The sequence below is a fragment of the Coccinella septempunctata genome, chromosome 2 (genome assembly GCF_907165205.1).
Source record: "Coccinella septempunctata chromosome 2, icCocSept1.1, whole genome shotgun sequence".
Classification (NCBI taxonomy): Eukaryota; Metazoa; Arthropoda; class Insecta; order Coleoptera; family Coccinellidae; genus Coccinella; species Coccinella septempunctata.
The window spans coordinates 26,472,349-26,493,315 of record NC_058190.1 but is presented as its reverse complement, the minus strand read 5'-3'; the positions used below and the strand labels follow the sequence as shown (position 1 = coordinate 26,493,315).

Sequence of the window (20,967 nt, the reverse complement as noted above, 5' to 3'; positions counted from 1 at the left end):
GAGGATCTTGGGGTAATTTTAGAAAGAAAATTTGACTTCATTGAGCAAGTCCAAACTATATTGGGAAGGGCATTAAGAATGTTAGGTTTCATCAAAAGAAATATGAATGGCTTTGAAGATATTCAGGCAATTGAACTAGTTTATTTAGCTCATGTAAGATCTATTTTGTGTGGGAAATAGTGTAGACGATCTGGAAATTTCCGACAATGACAAAATAGAAAAAGGTCATTGGTGAATGCAAATAAAAACACACTGTAATTATATTATAATTCTTTGGCGATCGATTTCGGCTATGATTAAGCCATCATCAGGCCAGCTGAAATAACATTTTTCATAATTTAAATGATGCTACTTTTTTACATAAACGGAGGTCATTGTAAAAGAATGAGAGTGTGCAATCTTACCGTCGTTGGAGGTAAATTGGTAAACATATATGATGGATCAAGAATGAAATGTGACTTCAAGAAATAATTTTTCTCTATTCAGTTATTTGAAATAAATCCCAAACGTCGAAGTTCCTGTCGTGTTCAATATGTAAAATGTAGTGGAAAATAGGAGTTTGATTAGAAGATTAATTTGGGGTGTCATTTGTCGAGTTTCTAACGTTATGTGTTGTGTTCGGGAAATGTATCATTTTTATTATGCTGTTATCTCGTAAATTGAATTCTGTCAAATCGTTTAGTAAATGTTGATTACTTCTGTTCTTTAGAATTTCCAATTGTTCAAGTAATGTTAGTTTGTAATAATTATGTTCCTTATGTAGTATTTTCAAGTTGTCGAAGTCAGTGTTATGTTTATGTTCGTCTAGATGGCATCCTAAGGCTGATTTAGGTGTATTTCTGCGGTGTTCGTTGAATCGTTTCTTAACGTTACGTGTGGTCATTCCGATGTAGAATGCAGGGCAATCTGTGCAGTTGATTTTGTATATTCCACTTTGTTCTTCTTTTTTGGTTTTTGTCTTATTGTTAACTAACAAATTTTCGATATTTTTATGTCGATTATTTATCAGAGTATAATCGTATTTGTTAACGATATGTTGGATGTTTTCATGTAGACCTTTATAGAATGGAATGGATAGATATTGTTTTCTTTTCGCAATATGGGGGTAGATTTTCTTCAATATTGTTTTTCTTTTGATTGAATGGTATATCTGATCTATATATTCTCTAGTGTATTGATTATTGAAGCCAATTTTGTATATAATATTCTTTTCATTATTGTATTTTTCAGGGGATAGGGGAATGTTAATTAGTCTGTGAAATAGAAAGTTAAAAGCAGCTCTTTTTAATGTTGGTGCATGATATGAATGGTAAGGAATGATAATATCGGTCTGTGTAGGCTTTCTATAAATATCAAAAGAGAAGTTATTGTTTTTATCGAGATTGATTGTTAGATCGAGAAAATCGAGTTAGAGATCGAGTGTTCGATGGTGAATTTTATCTTAAACATATATGATGATCCATCATATATGTTTACCAATTTACCTCCAACGACGGTAAGATTGCACACTCTCATTCTTTTACAATGACCTCCGTTTATGTAAAAAAGTAGCATCATTCAAATTATGAAAAATGTTATTTCAGCTGGCCTGATGATGGCTTAATCATAGCCGAAATCGATAGCCAAAGAATTATAATATAATTACAGTGTGTTTTTATTTGCATTCACCAATAATATACAGAAACATACTATGGAAGCATACATTGCCAAAATAGAAAAATGTCATAGATACAAATATCTGGGGATCGAACTGAACAACGAAGGTAAAGATTGCTCTGAGATCAATGAAAGATTGCGACAAGGTAGAAGAGCGGTAAAGGGTCTGAATGGAATGTGGTGGCACAAAGAAATATCGAAGGAAACAAAACTGCATATTTACAACACAATCGTAAAAAGCATCACACTGTACGGAGCGGAAACATGGAAGATGACCGAAGCTGATAAAAGCAGGATTAAGGCAGTGGAAATGGATGTCCACAGGAGATCATGTGGAATATCTCGGAAACAGCGAGTGACGAATGAAACAGTCCTGGAGTTGGCCGATATCAAAGAAACCATTCTAGAGGACATTACAAGAAAACAACTTATATGGTACGGCCACGTTCAACGAATGAGACACAATAGGCTTCCGAAGCAAGCGATGGAATGGGTGCCCCACGAAAGGAGGAAAAGAGGTAGACCTAGGAAGACGTGGAACGAAGGCATAAGGAATGCGATGAGTGACAAATAACTCACAGATGAGGATTGTCAAAATCGCCTAGCATGGAAAAGAGGTCTAGAGGTCGGACAGCGAAGACGAACGCTATAAACCGACATGTATATATATAAGATCTATTTTAGAATATTCTACTGTAGTATGGTCACCATTGTATGATATCCATATAAATAGTCTAGAAAGAGTGCAAAAAAATTCCTGAAGTGGATTGCTTTAAGCTTGATATTCCATATTCAGATATTAATTATGGTGAACTTTATGATATATGTTGGAACTTCAAACATTCGCTGTTAGAAAAAACAACTTTGATTTAATGTTTGTATTTAAAATATTGAATAATTTCACTGATTGCTCTTATGTTCTTGAGAGAATTGGGCTTAATGCCAATACAGTCTCCCTTAGGAAAAGAAAACAATTACTAACTAAAGATTTCATAATCCTATAGATATAGTCCTAAGAGAGGCAAATAGCCGAGATGTTGACTTGTGGACAATGTCTATATTTGATATGAAGAAATATCTCACAAGTTAGACATAATTCTATGATATAGTCTTTGTTTGTTTATTTTTTTTTGTTAATGTTATTGATCCAATTAGGTTATATTATTTTACGATATTGTTTTCGTGTAGATTAAGGTATTTTCTTTGGAACTGAATAATTTGTAAAATGGCTTTTTCCGTTTGAATAAATAAATAATTAAAATAAATGAATGAATCATTATAAACGAAAAACTAAAGAGTCCAGGTGTATTTTGTTGAATCAAAATAATAATTTGGCCAATTGTTCAGTACGAATCTTAGAACATAGATACAAGGAATGGAAAATAAACATTTGTTGTTGTCCAAAGACTCGAGTAGGATAGTTGCTTAGTGTCGCCAATCACAATTGAGATTGAATCTGACATCATTGTCCCGTCAATTTTCCGTACAAAAAAGTAGGAACTATATAAATTTATTTTTTTTTACGCCACTGCCTTAGTGTCGCGCTAGACAGAGAACCATAGAATGTTTGTACCACAACAAATACATTCATAGCACGTCAATGTCCATTCCATGTATTTATGTTCTAAGGTACAAATAGATCAATCGCTTTTGGATTGATTTACTGAGGAGCGACCTGACATCCGGTAGTTTCAAAATTGAATGAATTGACGTCTCCGTGTGTTGACAAATGTCAATCGACAAACTACAATTTCACTGGAAGTGAAAGCCATGAAGACGTTAGTAGTGGTGCACCCAAGAGGAACTGTTCCATCAACAGAATGACAGGGAACATTTTATTAAAGCGTACTATGATAACAATGACAATAGTATTGAATTGATGTGGATGATACTAAATGAAATTCCATAATTGAACAAAAATCAGATTAAAAAATGAGTTCTTAAACCATGCCAGGTGTTTCGCTATCACAATAGCATCTTCAGATGGGTGAAGTTAAGCAGTTCACCTTCACCCACCTGCATATAGATGCCAAAAAAATCTTGTAACCGACTCGTTTATTACTTGAGCGATTAATGATCTCGCTTCGATCGCATGTTAAAATATCTCAACCATTAATCGCTTTCATTAATAACCTAGTTGATTAAATAACTATTGCGTTATACAATGAAAAGAAACGATTGCATCCAATATGATTTTTTCAATAGATAGTGTGGTATCAAAAGATTTGGGGAAATTTATAGCGTGCGCAAACATAACCTTCCGCCAATAGCAGGGAGATCACTTTTTCTCAAAAGTGTAGGAAAGTGGCACTTTCTAAACTGAAATGAGTGCAGGATAGTGGGTAGAATGATGTTTTTTTAGGCGAATGGTTTTCACAAAAAAAAGTTTTTAACCCACGACACGTGTTTCGCTACCACTATACACTGGCATCTACATGCAGGTGGGTGAAGGTGAACTGCTTAACTTCACCCATCTGAAGATGCTATTGTGATAGCGATACACCTGGCATGGTTTAAGAACTCATTTTTTATTGAACTTAATTGCAATAGTTGCGGAGCCAAAGAGGGAAATTCGGGATTTACTCGAGCGTGTCAGATTAATATAAGGGGACATACCTTGGACCCTGTAGGGTACCTCTACCAAAAATTAGACCTGTATATAGGGGAAATTGTCTAGGACAGCCTGTCAGAATAGTAAAAAAAAAAACGTTCATTGTACATACTCGAGCGTGTCAGAAAGATATAATATGTGGTTAATTACATGTTGAAAAGTATATATTCTCTTAATCTGACAATATAAGCGTGCCGAAAATGTGTGAAAAGTTGCAAAAAAAACGTCACGTGTACATTCTCGAGCGCGGTGGCTTTTTTTCATATTTTGAAGCTAATGATTCAAGAATAACGGAAAAAATATAATCTGACAGTTTTAGCATGCCGAAACAATAAAAATTGGCCATAAGGGTCACAAAAATCAGTTTTTGAATTATCTCGTTCCCTGGGCTTCAAATCTTTTTTGCATTCATTATAAAAGTTGTAGAGCATAACATTTTCTACAAATTTTGTTCCAAGCAATTTTTTCTACGTTCAAACGTTTTTGAGATATATGGCGATTAGTGCGAGATGTTTAGCGATACATGCTGAAGCGAAAATTCACTTGTTGGAAAATAGTACATTCTAAGGTGCAGTCAGAGACAACACTAAAATTTTCGTGACTAATTTCGAAATTATCATCATAGAAATACCTTGTCATTTTGACAATTGGATGAATGTATGACTGGAATTCTACATTGACCTTGCCCTTTTGCATGTGTGGCTAAGCTCCTCGCCCTTATCGCCCTCTAACTCGAGAACGGTTGCGAGTATGTAAAATTGCTTCAGACAAAAATTGTGTAGAATTTCACTATCTACAACTTACAATAATGAATACAGAAACGATTAGAGGTACAGGGAGGGAAATATTCGAAAAAAAGGGATTTTTATCATCTTTAAAGTGTCAGATTAAGAGAACCCCTCCTGATTAGTGTCAGATTAAAGGGTCAACACGTCTACAACACCCAGATTAACCATCTGTATGAAAATCTGGCACGCTCGAGAATGTACAAGTAACGATTTTTTTTTACATTTTCAAAGGACCCCTGTGACCTTGCATCCAAATTGTCAGTACCTTGAAAAGTAGCTTCCTTTGGGCCCAATTAACATATCCTCCAAAAATCTGAGACGTTGGATTTTTTTTTACCATTTTCAACTCTTCCGTACGGCCAGTCCCACCGCGCAAACTGTCAGATAAGCATGAATTCATTATCAGAGACACGTAGAGCATATACAGTATATTAATCTGACACGCTCGAGTATGTACACCTGACGATTTTTTTTTACATCTTTGAGACCCTGCAGACGCTTTCCCCACCGCTGAAAGTGCATACACCATAGAACCTTTTTTTCTTTCTACCATCTAATCTTCAAAATTCACTAGGTCTCCACGACGCTCTAGTAAATCCCGATATAGCATCGTCGGCTCCCCAACTAAAGACATAATTTTGATTTATCTCTTTCCGGTCAGTGAATTTTTGATAATATTATATCATATTTATCACATTTTGCAGATACCACCTTTCTTGTTAGTATACTGCATGCTGCGATAGGGACATATCCCGTATCCGGCGTATCCTACGTTTATCGTTCATCAAATTGGGAATTCGATTGAAAATACCCTATAATGAGAAGGGTTGATCGTTTTTTTAACGCAATCCAGAACACACACTGAATATTATGAAAATCACAAAATAAATGCGACATCCAAATGACAATATACTTCATTCAATTTCGATATGATTGCCAAATGGAATTAGCCAACGTTTTCCTGTTTACGAGCATGAAAACCAGCGAGACTCATAATTATTTTCGCGAAACATCCATTCAAGTGGCGATAAGTGGATCAGTGCATTAGTTCACGTTGAACCAATGGAAGAAGATAGTTGTGTAAATTATTTACAGATAAAGGTTTGGTCAGATAAACAACTACATAGAATCTCACGTGGGTTTCTTCATCGAAAATCTGATCAAAAACGTACAGAAATCTGGAAGAAATGAATCGTTTGAAATTTCTGTTTTTTTCCAGTTCCGTAACACTCCTGCTATGCTATATGTATATAACTCATTCGGTTTATTCCATAGAACGAGGCACACAAAAAGATATACCAATATTATACTGGACGACGATGTTCAAAAAAGAGGACTTCAACTTGGGACTTGGTTCGTGGATATTCCAAAGCTGCGAATTTTCCAACTGTTTCACGACTTCCGACAGGAATTCACTAGGTATAACCCAGTTCTCCGCACTGATTTTCCATCACTTCGACTCAAATGTGAATGATTTACCTCCTGAAAGATCTCCAACACAACGTTATATATTTTTCACTCTGGAATCTCCTAGTTATACAAAGTGGAAACCTTGGGACGGTTTCTACAACTGGACAATGACCTATAGGTCAGATTCAGATATAGTGCACCCTTATGGCTACTTCAGGAAACAAAAAACAGCATATCAAAAACCTAGCCCGCATGAAATCGTGGAGAAATCTGGAAAAATTGCATGGCTCGTGTCAAATTGCGCCACTCCTAGCGGGAGAGAAGAATTGGCGAAAGAAATCAACAGATATATGCCTGTCGACATTATAGGAAATTGCAATTTGGATTCTCCATTGAAATGTCCGAAGAGTTCTCAACAACACTGCTATAAACTTATAGAACGAAGATATAAATTCTACTTGTCCTTCGAGAATTCTCTGTGCGAAGATTACGTGACTGAGAAGTTCTTCAACATTCTTAAATTGAATTTAATACCTATAGTATATGGGACTGCAAATTATACCAGAATAGCACCACCGAACTCTTATATAAACGTGAAAGATTACCAGAACGTGAGTGATATGGTGGAATATTTGAAAATATTGGACGATAATCCAGACCTTTATTTGACGTACTTCGAGTGGAAAAAAGATTATGTTATAGACATTTATCCGAAACAAACCTTGTGCGATTTGTGTAAAAAATTGAACAAGCCTGTAGAATACAAAACATTAGACAATTTGGCCCAGTGGTGGTTCTCTGAAACATGCGAGCCTGGATATGAAGCTGAAGATAGTGATGACTACCAGGAACAATCCAGTGAAAGTGTCTTCAGATCACTCGTTCAGAGATGATTGAGCAAGAGAGCGAATAAAATCGAATACCTATATTTCCTAAGCTTAATTATTTAGTGTAATCCAGTGTACATAATCCCATAACTTATAATAAACTTCCCGTTTGTCTTATTGAGTAAGATCCCTGAGCGATCAGACATATTATCAGACTTATTTTCACACAGATGAAACTTTTGGATCTCAGTTGAGTCTCATGTGGTTTGAATAACTGCGAACTTGTGGAGCTTGCCTCGTGACACCTGAGCAGGTACCAGGTGGGAAAATTAACTAAAAGTAAGTGTTAACTTAAATTAACATGGGTAATTTTCATATATGTTTTGTAGAATATTATTCACAAGTAATATTATATATAAGTGTCAGACACTTTCCATGGACCAAAACTTTTGTAAGACGCTTTGAAGCTTCACAAAAATAAATGAACTTTACTTATTTTTACATGTCCGATATCGTAATAATGTTATTAATGGAACTATAATATAGTTATATTTCATCATTCAGACAAATACGAGGATTTATTGAGAAATTCTTTGTCTACTATAGAACCAAACAAAATTTCAATGTCAAAATATTTTATTACTCAACATATTCTCCTCTTAATTGGATGCATTTATTACAGCGAACATGCAACGTCTCTAGACCTTAAAAAAATGCTTCTTCTTGCTCTGCAAACCAGACATCCACAGCTTTCATCACCTCCTCGCTGGAAGAAAATTTACGACCTTTTGAACTTTTTTCAGTCGAGGAAAGAGATGATAGTTGAATGGAGCCAAATATGGTGAAAAAGGGGGGTGTTCTAGTAATCCAAACCTTAAATCACAAATTTTTTGCATGGCAACATTAGATTTGTGTGCAGGGGAGTTGTCCAGCAAAAACAAAACACCTTTGGGTAGGTTTCCGCGTCTTTTGTCTTCAATTTTTTACCGTAGAGTCAGTAGAGTCACTAATGTCGGATAGTAATTTCCGGTTATTGCTCTACTCTTATCCAAAAAATCAAACATGATTACTCCATGGCAATCCCAAAAAACTGAAGCAAGAACTTTTTCAGCAGATTTTTGGAGAAGAAACCTCTTAGGTCTTGGAAAACCAGAGTATCGCCATTCCATCGATGCTTCTACCCTTGCATGCTTTTGGTCAACATTTTGCAGCAATTTTTCTCATGTCCAAATTGACCTGAACCATATGATGAACGCGTTCGTATGAAACATTCAGCGCTTAAGATATCCGTTTTAGCCCAATTCGACGGTTTGATAAAATCATGTCATGAACTGCATCGATATTTTCGGGGACTGACACAGAAACTGGCCTTCCCGATCGGTCATCATTTTCAATGGAAAATTGACCACTTTTGAAGCTTGCAGTCCAATTTTTCACGGTCGCATACGAAAGACATTGATCACCAAGGGTATTAAGCATATCTTCGTAAATCTGCTTACCTCTTAATACTTGGAAATATAGGTACTTGATGATGGCTCGAATCTGCAATTTTTCGATTTTCACAATTTCGGTGGACATCTTCTTTTTATTGTGTAACTCTGGTTTACTTTATTGATGTCAAACTTCACACTGATAACTCTAATGAGTTATTGTTCGTTGCTAACGTAACGCAATATTTTTTTCATGCATGGAACTGGTCTAGGCTAACTAGATATCAATACATCCTCGTAGTAGTGACCAAACATGCCCTAAACATTAAAATTATTCATCCGAGACTATTAGCGCGAGAGAACTATGCATAAGTTTTAAAGTGAGTGAGACATCAACAACAACAGAAAACAATTCTACTGCCCTCTTTATTTTTCATTCACTTACGGTCACTTTTCAGCACACTTCGGAAATAAAATTGAAAAAATAACGAAAAACTCACCTTCATCAGCAGCCTTCTGCAGAACAGCTCTCATCAAAAAATTTCTGGCGTGTTCTTCATGTTGCTCATCGCTCATTTCCAGGAAAGTTATCAGAGTTTGCTGACATGCTAATCTGAGGAATGGCCTCCTAAGATATGTGGACGCATCGTGCGAATCGAATTCATATTTCAAAGTTCTGCTGAGGGGAAAACATTTGAAATATTCCCTTTCATCCCGCGTTTCTTTCAAACCCATTCGGTGATAACAGCAAGGCATGATCGCAAGCGTTTTAACTCGATCCATCTTAAGGAATAGGTCAAGTATGGTTACGCTCAAATCAGCGCAAGCGTGCAAACCACACATAGATATATTTTTCTCATTCGAGAACTTTTTTTTCACGACCTCATTCAGTTCTACGGCTGAATTCTCGGTTATGAAGTGGTTGTAGAATGTAACATGTTCTCTGGTGGAAGTGTGGTGTTTCATCTGGGCTTTCAGGGCTAATTCCGTTTTTTCAGGACATCCTTCAATTGCGAGTACTGAACAGTTGTAATCTTCTGCTAGCATGTGTGAGAGATATCCCTAGAAGTTATAATGCAGTCAAAATGCTCAAACAATATTTGGTTCAAGAATTACGATAGTAGGACCGTCCGTCAGTGAGTTTGAACGTTCGATTAATGGCATTTTGAATTAACGTGATCGATCGGAATTCGATCCTAGATAAGTGAGGACCGATCAAAATTCCATTAAGGAATATACTATCAGTGATAAGTTGGCAAATCATAACTAAGGCTTTTTGTCCACGGAGCATAGCCTACTGCAGATCGACAGAGGTGCCACTGCAACCTGAACGATCTCTCATGGTTGATGGTTGACAATGACAAACAAATTCAAATGAATATACATATCACCCTTCAGTACAATCTTTTTAAGGAGAGACATTGTGCAAGAGGATGAGTAATGGGTGAGCTCGCCTAAAGTGCATCAAAGGTTTCGAATCTGAATATGCCTGCCATTAGGCATATACAAAGGATGTGCCCAGTAGTCTCGTTTCCTTCCACGCATAAACTCCATGTCTGAACTTGTTGAGTATTTGTACAGAAACACGAGGCTACGCTGCCATAAGTATACTAACTGACAAAGAAACTGCAACAACCAGAGGAGCTGTTTAAATTTTATTTATTTTTTTTTTGGTAAAACATAGATAGTATAGCACGGAGTGAATGATTACAATTTGGAAAATTTTCAAAATAAACATTTTTTGTTACTCAAATATTGTTTTTTGCAATTTTTTGAATTTTACAACAAACCAGCTATTCGAGGAGATCCAATGTCGATGTTTAGTTGTTGTTAAAATTTCTAGAGCACGTGTACGCGGATTTTATCGCCAGCTAAGTGAATTTGGAAGAGAACGAATTATTGGTTTACGGAAGGCAGGGTTGTACTGATACTGATACTGATTGCTGGGTGTGTTGGACGGATAAACCCAAACCTGCCACTGCGACCAACGGTCTATTGTAGCACACAAGCATGCTCAAAGAGCTAGATCTCTCCCTCTAGTCCCATCCTACCCAAAAAGGAGATGATGTCGGAGGGGGAATGATTCTTGAGTTCCTCTAGGATCATCTTCGGAGAGCCGAAAATTCCCAAGTCTGACCCTGTCTGCCGCCGGGCAGTCACAGAGGATATGCTCAATTGTTTCGTCTTCCTCTAAGCAGAGTGTGCAGAGTGGGTCATTGACGATGCTGAGTTTTTTGAGGTGGGCTCTGAGTCTGCAGTGTCCTGTAAAAACCGCTATTATGGATCTCAGATTAGTTCTAGAAAATTCTAGCCAGCGACTGGTGTATGGGCTGGGAGGCACTGAAATAGCCCTATGCGAGTGACGCAATCCAGGACGGTTGCGCCAGTGCTCCAGGACCTTTTGCCTTATCCAGCTGTTGTTTCGGTCCCTGATTAAGGAATTAGAAATTCCTATACTGGGTTCCGGGCCAATAAGCGTTGATGTCGCGCCTTCTCTGGCTAAAGCATCCGATACATCGTTGCCACTGAAGCCAGAGTGTCCAGGTATCCAAATCAGTTGCAGTCTGTTTGAACTTCCCAATTTGGTGAGTTTAGATCTGCATTCAAATACCTGTGCCGAGTTGCATTTGTCTGCCGCGAGAGATTTGATCGCAGCTTGACTATCCGTAAGGATTTTTATTGATCTGCCCGCCCAGCTACTGTCCAGTAAATGGCCTGCGCACAGATCAATGGCGAAGATTTCTGCCTGAAAAGCTGTCGCCGACTTTCCCAGACTAGCACTGAGTTTAGTCAGCGGTCTACGGCTGTAGACTCCGGCTTCAGATCCCTGACTGGTTCTGGAGCCATCAGTAAACCAGCAAGGTCCTTGTAAATAGAAATCCTTGTGACGGAGCCATTCGTCTCTGCTTGGAATCAGAGAAACGAATGTTCCCTCAGTGCTGGTTCTTGTGATTATTTGATCAGTTCTCATGCCCATCACCTCGTCAGCCTCCAGTTGGGCCGACAGACGACTGGGCACGAAAGTGAGTTTGTCAGGCTCGTTTACGGTAAGGTGGTGGAGCCTGTGGGTTGCTAGTCTTGCCTCTCCCTGGACAAAAATGTGAAGGGGAGGGAGGTCTAATAGCATCTCCATGGACGCAGTTGGAGTAGAGCGGAATGCCCCCGAAATCATGAGGCAAGCCGTTCTCTGGATTTTGGAAAGTTTGTTCTGGGTTAGAACGCGTTCAGTGCAGGACCACCAGGCGACACAGCCGTAGGTGATCAATGGTCTGATCACCGTGACGTATAGCCAGCGGAGCTGCTTCGGCACTATCCCCCATGTCCTTCCACAAATCCTTTGGCAGGCCCATAGGGAGTGCCTGGCTTTGTGGACGACTTTTTCCACATGGGAGTTCCATAGAAGCTTCCTATCCAGGGTAATGCCTAGATATTTGGCCTCCTCTACGAGTGGAATGGTCTTGCCGTAGAGAGTTGGAGGAGAGATTTGAAATTTCCTTCTCCTGGTAAAGGGGACAATCAGGGTTTTGCAGGGGTTCACACCTAACTGCTGCCCATCACACCAGCCATGAATTACTGTTAGTGTTTCCTGAAGAGCATCTGAGATGATTACATCGTCATTACCCGCCAGTAAAACAACTATGTCGTCAGCGTAAGCCTGAACATATACGTCAAGCGAGCTGATAATTGCAATTAGATCATCAACCAGAAGTGACCAGAGAAGGGGTGATAGTACACCTCCTTGCGGACAACCTCTGCCTGCTTTGAATCTAAGTGCTTCACCACAAAGCGTGGTTATGATGTTTCTGGAGCTCAGCATTGTGCTGATCCAATTCGATATGGTAGGAGGGACACCCCTAACTTTGGCAGCCCTCACTAGAGATTCAGTAAGGGCAGCATTAAAGGCTCCCTCAATGTCCAGAAAGGCAGCCACTGAAATCTCCCTGGAGTTGAGAGATTCATTGATCCTGCCGACCAGATTATTGAGGGCAAGATCTGTGGATTTGCCTTTCTGGTAGGCAGGGTTGTCATTTCGAGAAATCCAACTCCTGTTAGGAGATGTTGTCAACCGTAGTTTGATAATGCTCAAAATCGAAGAAGAGAAGGCACCGGACGTCGATGGGGCACAAATGAAGTTCAAGGTCGGCATCTAAGACTTATGGCCATTAGAGACCGATTTGCGACAACTCGATCTTTGGCTGATGAGTGGTTAGGAGAAAAGGCCACCTGTAACTGTTCGAACGGTTTACCACCGTATAAGGTCTTTTGGACTGCAGCATTATCGACTCCATCTTTTGTTACCTCTTACGGTTGAGCATCGACGGCAACGATTACAGTGGTTCAGAGAACGACAACATTGGAATATGGAACGGCATCAGGTCTCTCATCTCGATTATCCACATGATGGCCGAAGAAGGGTAAAATGACGTAGAGGAGAAAGACGTGAACTTCATTTTGATGTTGAGCGTCATGAACACCGGACAGTAGGCGTTATGGTAGGTACGGGGTGCTATTGCACATGGAAGTAGCTCAGCTTTAGTCTTTATTCCAGGTAACATGACAGCGCTGCGTTACCTTCAAGAAATAATGGAGCCATATGTTCTCCCTTACCTTAACCCGCTCGAGAATCCAATATTTCAACAAGATAATGCTTGACCTCATGTTGCCAGAGTTACTTTAAACTTTTTTGAAGCTACCCATGTGAAACTTTTGTCATGACCGCCCAGATCCCCCGATCTTTCGCCCATAGAGCATGTTTGGGACATGCCACACGGACTTTGGCTGCTCTGAGAAATGAAGTACAGGTAGCTTGGAATAGTATCCCTCAATGCCAAGACGAGTTGAGGGGTGTATAGATAACCGCGTTGGATACACACATTAAAAACAAATTTAATAAAAAATTGTAAACCCTACGTTTTTTTTTCACCAAATTTTAATCATTTACTTCTTGCTATACTATCTGTTTTACCAAAAATAATTTTAAATTTAAATAGCTCCTTCTGGGTGTGGCAGTTTCTTTGTCAGTTAGTATATTTATCGGTTTGATTATCATGACATATCCGGGTTTCCGTGGTTTCCTCCTATTACTAAACAAAAGAGTTAGGCTTGCCACCAGACTGCCCCCACTCATACCAATTCTGAATGACGGACAATGTTTCCTGAAGAAACCTGATGAGATGGTAGCATCGTCCCCACCACTTAATATAACTGTGCCTATGTCATCGGAATAGCTTGAATATACATATTCAGTAAACTGATGATTGCGATTTGATCATCCACCAAGGGAGATCAAGGTAGGAGTGAAGAAACACTACCTACCATCTACCACCTCCTACCACGCATTGAGCAGTTGTAATAATTCTCGAACTCGGCATGATGTTCCATGAAGATATGAAAAATCCTTCTAGCTTTGGAAGCTCCCATCAGTTATTTATTGAGGAAACCATTGAAGACTCCTGGGATGGCAGTTATTTTTGCAGTTACGAGAACTTAAAATTCAGGAGAAAATCAGAGGATTTTTCTGATAAGTATACTGATATTTTTTTGAAAGATAAGGAAATTGATGAAAAGAATAAAAATTATGTTTCCGATATCCTTATGTGCGCGTTTGTTCCTTAGAACGGAGGCTCTCCTACTACCCTTACTTGAAGGTGATAGCGAAACAGGTGTAGTGGTAAAAACTTATCGTTAGTGATGCCATTCAGGCCCAGTTGTTCAGTCCAGGATTAAACGTTAATCTTAGTTCAACCAGATGGAATTGAAGGGAACTGTCAAAAATAATCCAGGATTAATTTAAACCTCGACTTTATCGTGAACTGAGCAATCGAGCCTGAATCCTTCCCTTCGATTCGAAGGTTTGGCGATAACAGTGATAATTTTTCTATTGAACAGCTTTCAGACAACTTACCAGTCCTGCACCAATATCAATGACTTGATGCGTATCCGCTTCAGCACAAAACTCGGCTACCAAAGGAGCTAAAGAAATTATCTCGTGATGCTTCTTGTGACTTAGTCTATGATTTTTTCTCAGTCTTTTCTCATCGGGTTTTGGGTTTCTTTTATTTCGTTGAATATTCAACGATCTGACTTTCTCGAAGTAGTCCACTAAAGATCGGGGACAATCATTCTATAAAATGAAACATTATTCATTGTGAGCAAATCAGGTAACAGATAGGTTCGTGTTTGCTTCCTACGAATGTTATGATCTAGCATCATTTTTTTGGTCCAGATTTATGGTAAACTGGAGATAACCGAAAAAGAAAAGAAAATTATCATGAATTTTATCACATTTACGTATGTAGGTACAGCTGACGTTTTTTTGAAAACCCGCAGACTTTTTTTACCATCCTATCTTCAAAATCCACTAGGTCTCCACGACGACTCTCAAGTAAATCCCAATTTAGCATCGTGGGCTCCCCAACTATGTCATAACCCTATACTTCAACTTTGCTTTTTACGTTCGAATTGCGGCTTACGTTCATTGAGAATGGGCGCTTATATGAACGAGTGATTTATGGGGCGCATTATATTATATTGTTGATTTGAATTCAATGATAATTTTTCAATGACAATGACAATAAACACTTCGAATTATAACAAACTCCATTAACAGAACTGGTGCGCACTGAGTGCACTACAATAATTTCAAAAGATCTAAAGCTATGTAATTTTACTAATGGAATTCTATCAGTTAAAATGATGCGCTGGTGCGCATTGAGTGCATATCATAAAAACAGGGAAATAATTCCAAAATATCTCAAGTTATATGACTCCTAACAGTCTAATAAGCTTATATTAGTGAACGTCTTCCAAAGATTTCTTCTTGATACTTGAAAATGCTGTACAGAGTACAGGCTATGTCACTCGATGTAAAAAAGTTGGACTCATCCTATATATGCAGAGTTCCTTTGAATTGGACAGCCCATGAACCGGACGCTACAGTTTTCTACCACACTCGATAGTAATTTAGCATCCTTTACGTAAATCCCATTTTCGCAACATCGATCGACATCCCTTGGAAAATGGCTGATCCTATGGCTCGCGCCTTGTTGCGAAAATAGGATTTACGTAAAGGATGCTAAATTACTATCGAGTGTGGTAAAAAACTGTAGCGTCCGGTTTGGGCTGTCCAATTCAAAGGAACTCTCCCCTACCTACTTTTAAGTGATTTCATACATAGAAATGATTCGCATTTATTCGTCAGAGAAGCATACCAATTTGGCTGCAAAGGTGAAACATTCGAATAGAAACAACAGAAGGTTACATTTCAATGAACGTTCTGAAAACCAGCATGTCTCCAAACATCTATGCCAAATTTGACTTTCAAAGAACTTTCTTTGGGTGAAGTATATATCGAATGAAGTTTGTTTTAATAATGTTTATCAAAGTAAATGGTTCGATAACGAGCATTCTGCATCAAATCCGACCGAATCAAAACAGTTCGATTATAACACATATTTGCTCCATCCAAAGCCCAAAGCAAATGAAGTTATCCCGAAAATAAGTTTGTCTTCGAAGAGAGGGTAAATAGTGAACAAATTTCTTCTCATACCCATGGTAGTTTTTATTGAAGTCGTTCATTGATTGATCTAGAAATATTTTAATTGAAAACAAGCGTGATGATTACGAAAATTCTATGAAATTGTCTGAAATGTTCCGCTGTTGAGAAAAATTTGAACAAAATAATATCCTGCTATAATATGAGTATAATGAATGAAATTATGAATATGAATATTCACTTACCTTGTATTTACACAATGCTAAATCCTTGAAATCACTAAAGCTTAGATTGTTGAAGTATGCGATCCATTCACTTGGTATTTCATCCAAGATATTTTTTGACAATATGTCGGTGTTAGGATAGTTAAATATCCACTGATATTCTTTCAAGAACCCTAGCGCTTCATCAAAATATTTCGATGAAACTACATTAGTATTCAAGAAAGACATTGGTAATCTGAAAAAAATACAGTCGTACCTATTTGTCGCCCACTGAGGTTCAATGAACCACTTCTTGTTTTTAACAATTTAAGTGATATGTTTTCTTTTACTGTTATACTTTAATTATAGATTGAAGTAACTGTTATTATAATTATGAACTTATTGAACTTCATAGCAAATTGGTCTGTAGCCTGTTATAGCGAAGGTAAGCGCCGGTGTTTTTCAACCTTCTCTATTATAAACAACAACAAAAATAGTGAAAATATTGAAACCACAAACAAGTATCATTATTGATTTTTGTATCAAAATCAATAGATTTTCATTATTTTAATTACTTATCACAAAAAAAGTGGTATAAATAAGTAACTTATTTTTTTTATGTCTAAAAGCGTTTTAGATTCTCATTCTTGGAATAGACAAACAAAAAAATAAAAAATGCTAATTCATTTTTGACTTCGCAATTACGTGTAGGATAATGAGAAGCAGTACAAGCTACCATATCTTGCAATTTCTCGATTTCTGAGAAGTAAATGGAGTACTATTTTTTGAATAGAATAAAGAAAAACATTTAAAATAAAAGGATTCTGCAGACTGCCAATATCATTTCATTTCAGATTTCCCTATATACCAGGAATCAAACGTATACATACATGGATACAGGGTTAGAACTATTTAGAGGCTGTCTAGGAATATCGAAAACCGTTAAAAATATGAGGCTGGCTTAAATTACAAAAAAGTAGTAAACCAGTATAATCGCTATATAGGATTATGACTACACACCGAATTTCGTGTTGTTATCTCCGAAAACAAATGAGTTACGAAGAAAAAATGATAATCTTGATTTCCAGTTTTTTCGAGATATCTCAGGAACCATCAGAGATATTTGGAACTGTTTACACCCACCCACTCATCCTTCAATAACGCAACTTTTTCGTAATTTAAGCTACCTGTATCTCTTACGGTTTTCGACATCCCTGTAGTCCCCCTCTAAATAGTTCTAACGCTGTATAGTACAACCGTTAGACCTGCGTTTTATACCCTTAAAGGTCAGTTCATATTATCCGTCCGTCTCGGTTCAGTTCAGCTCAGCCAAAATATCTTTCAATGTGTTTTATATGGACTAATTCATACTATCCGTCTCCGACCCTTCAGCACCTATCGGCACGCTTACGGCCGTCCGACGGTATTCTTCCAGAGAATATTGTGCGGATGGACTGAAGGGCGTGGTTGGACTGAAAGAGACTGAACGTATAATATGAATAAGCAACCGCTCAGTTCAGCTCAGTCAATCGAGGGATTTCCTTTGTTGTGAAAGCTTCTTTGAACTTTTCTTTTGTATTAATTCCGAAATTTTTCACAGTATACAGGATGATTCATAACTATTGGAACATAGGCTAAGGGCAGATTGTTTGGACCAAAATATGGCGATAGGACCAAATATACCTCAATAAAATATTGCTGTGGAAAAAGATAGAGGACGTTAAAGTTAATTTTTTTTTCGTTTTCTGCTAATAATTTCATTGTATATTTTTTCATCCGTTTTTAAGAAGAACACAATTGAATAGTTCAGAGCATCGGAAGGGGATTTGAAGTAACGACTTATTTATTTTATTTATTTATTTCGACGATAAAGCATAATTAAAAACAATGTAACATAAAATGAATAAACTCAAATTAAGTGTTCTTCGTGTCCTCCCCCTACTTCTATGCCTTTTCTAATTCTTTCAATAAAGGACTTTAAAACTTCGAAGAAAATATTATTCTCTCCCCTTATAAAAAATTCAACTTTAACGCCCTCTATCTTTTTCAACAGCAATATTTTATTGAGGTATATTTGGTCCTATCGCCATATTTTGGTCCAAACAATCTGCCCTTAGCCTATGTCCCAATATGAATCACCCTGTATAATCGAAATGATTTCCTGTTCATTCTAAAATAGCCATGATGTGTGGACCAATTTTTTTTATAATGTCCAATATTCACCTTCAACTTTTCTCTTTTCAAATATTGGTTCTACACCCAATCCTTTTACCGACTTTTTGTTCCTCTTCATCTTCGTCTAACAATAATGCAAAAGCACAACATTCATTCAGGCGTAATTGCAGCAATAGTTTACGTCCTATGAGATAGAGGGCACGAAAGAGAAACAACGAAAATAATAATACTGATAATGTAACAATATTTTTTAGGGTCCTTGTTGTACTCTTTTGATCAAAATGAAAGGCTTCATGTGTCAAGTGCTGGTCAATTCGAATGCAACCGAAGATTCACGAAGCGGAAGGTGACTGAGACGATCGTGACTGATAATATGAACGCAACCACCGTCAACGGCTAATGATCCTTCCGCCGGCCTGAACTGAGCGGAACGTATAATATGAATCGACCTTAAAACTGTTAATTCTCTGTTTTAAAGACTCGACGAACTTGTCCCTAGACTTCAATATTCCAGTCTCATATGCTCAATTCCTTGTTCAGACTGTTAGATAAGTTTACTATCAACAACAGAGTAGATACACAGTTCATTGTACAGTAGTTTAAATAATATTCATAAGTCGATCAAATGAGAGCGGTAGACCAGTTGTATGTATACTGTTATGTGTGATAATTCTTGTCTTTGTTTTAATTAATCCTGAATTGACATCTACGAATTGTGTTGATGTTGCTCGATTGATTGTAATGGTCTCGTCTCAAACTATGTTTATTGTCTTTACCATTTTTAACATAGAGTGACTCTAAAATAAGTTTCGAGAAAGTCTGATAATACAGACCAAACGTCATGCTTCTTAATTTTTTCATTAAGGTGCTTCAAATCTCTAGATCCTGCCCTTGCCCATACGTTATCACTTGTCTTGAAAATCGTCTTGCGTAAGAAGTTTTTGGAGTTTCATCTGCCTGGGTTAAATTTAAATCGGGAGTCGGTCTACCCAGCAGTTTAATACAGCTTTTTTCCGCCAGCGAAAGCCTCGCGAAATCAGTTTTTAAAATATTTTGAACACTATTGTCCGCCATGATTTCAAAACGTACACAAATACGAACACACGCTAGGTTGTCTATACGCTAGCGGGCAGCGGCTAGACTGAAGCGGATAGGGGCGACTTTTATCGTAGCCCTTTTACTCCTTAAAACGACCGACACGAAGAGTTGCGGCTGGAGCCGAATGACTGTCCGAATGCAAGAATTCGGGGCTATAGGATTCATCGCCCATGCAGGGACGAACTGCTAGATTATGATTGAAATTAACAAAACTGCAGGAGTCGCATGAAAGTTTTACATTAGCTTTGTTCGTAGAGTGGTTTGCAACGGTTGTGAACTGTACAGAGCAAGCGCAATTACATTTTAGGGTAGCGAAAATCCATTTGCGCTTACTCTGTACAGTTCACAACCGTTGGTGACCACTCTACGAACAAGCCTATTAATAAATTATATAAATAACCGTGGAATGTAATATTTTCATTAAAAATCGTATGGGAAGGTAAATAGCACAAAAGGATTGATTTCTTGTATGGGGGGCTGTAGCCCTATAGCCCTCACAGACCAGCCGCCACTGCCTGAAACCAAGTTTCACATATATTTATTAGTCGTTTTCTCAAGATTTAATTTGAATTGGTTTTCAAGATTTGTCAAAATAAAGTTATCGACGTTAAACATTTTCCGCCGAAGACAAAAAAAAAATGGTACGAACTGGTCCAACAATCGACCGGCCCACCGGGAAATTTCCCGGTGGTCCCATCCGCCCCTGGATTTCGGCTATCATCAGAATTGGGCACAGCCATGAAAAATCACACCCAATATTAAATAGAGAACGAGTTGCATCGGCCCCAACCATTGCACTCTAAAAGAACTGGAACGGCATCTAGATGCAGGCAAACTGAAAGGGAAGATGAAGTTGTAGTCTATCTCTCTCTGCGATCTGTTAATTGGCTTATAATGATGTAAACAAAAACAACCCAGGGCGTTCAAGTGAGACGACTGCTACGTCCGACTTCTGATACGGTTGTTCGATTGGTTGCCGAACCATTAGAAAGAGATGGAAGGCCCTACATCTTCCCTCTCAATGGGACACACTTTTCGTCGTATTTCGGTACCTAAGAGGCCCTTCCAGTTCTTTTAGAGTTCACTGGCCCCAACGCACAAAGCCGCACCCAGGAAACAACTGCTCTAGCGGCGCGCCGCCTATTTAGTAGAAGCAGTAAATGCTTAAGTAGCAAGAGAAGCCGCGCGAAAACGATTTCAGTGAATACTTGGCCTAATCAATTGACTTTACTCTGAAAAATCAAAGCTGTTAACCCGATGAGATCCAAAGAATG

General features: G+C 38.0%; 2 protein-coding genes across 3 annotated transcripts in view; one reads left to right on the top strand and one right to left on the bottom strand.

Annotated features, from left to right (window-relative positions):
• The window catches only part of LOC123308808 (presequence protease, mitochondrial), a 28,192-nt gene that overhangs the window by 875 nt on the left and 6,350 nt on the right, over positions 1-20,967 (bottom strand). For both annotated transcript variants that reach the window (XM_044891661.1, XM_044891662.1), the window contains 3 exons: positions 16,463-16,676; positions 14,628-14,846; positions 9,223-9,784 (listed from right to left, as the gene is read on the bottom strand). In XM_044891661.1, coding sequence (XP_044747596.1) covers positions 9,223-9,784; positions 14,628-14,846; positions 16,463-16,669 — 988 coding nt within the window. In that variant the 5' untranslated portion in view covers positions 16,670-16,676. The remainder of the gene's footprint in view (positions 1-9,222; positions 9,785-14,627; positions 14,847-16,462; positions 16,677-20,967) is intronic.
• On the top strand, positions 5,983-7,470 carry LOC123308811 (alpha-(1,3)-fucosyltransferase C-like). Its single transcript, XM_044891664.1, has one exon. The coding sequence runs from the start codon at positions 6,243-6,245 to the stop codon at positions 7,356-7,358; it is 1,116 nt and encodes a 371-aa protein (XP_044747599.1). The 5' UTR covers positions 5,983-6,242; the 3' UTR covers positions 7,359-7,470.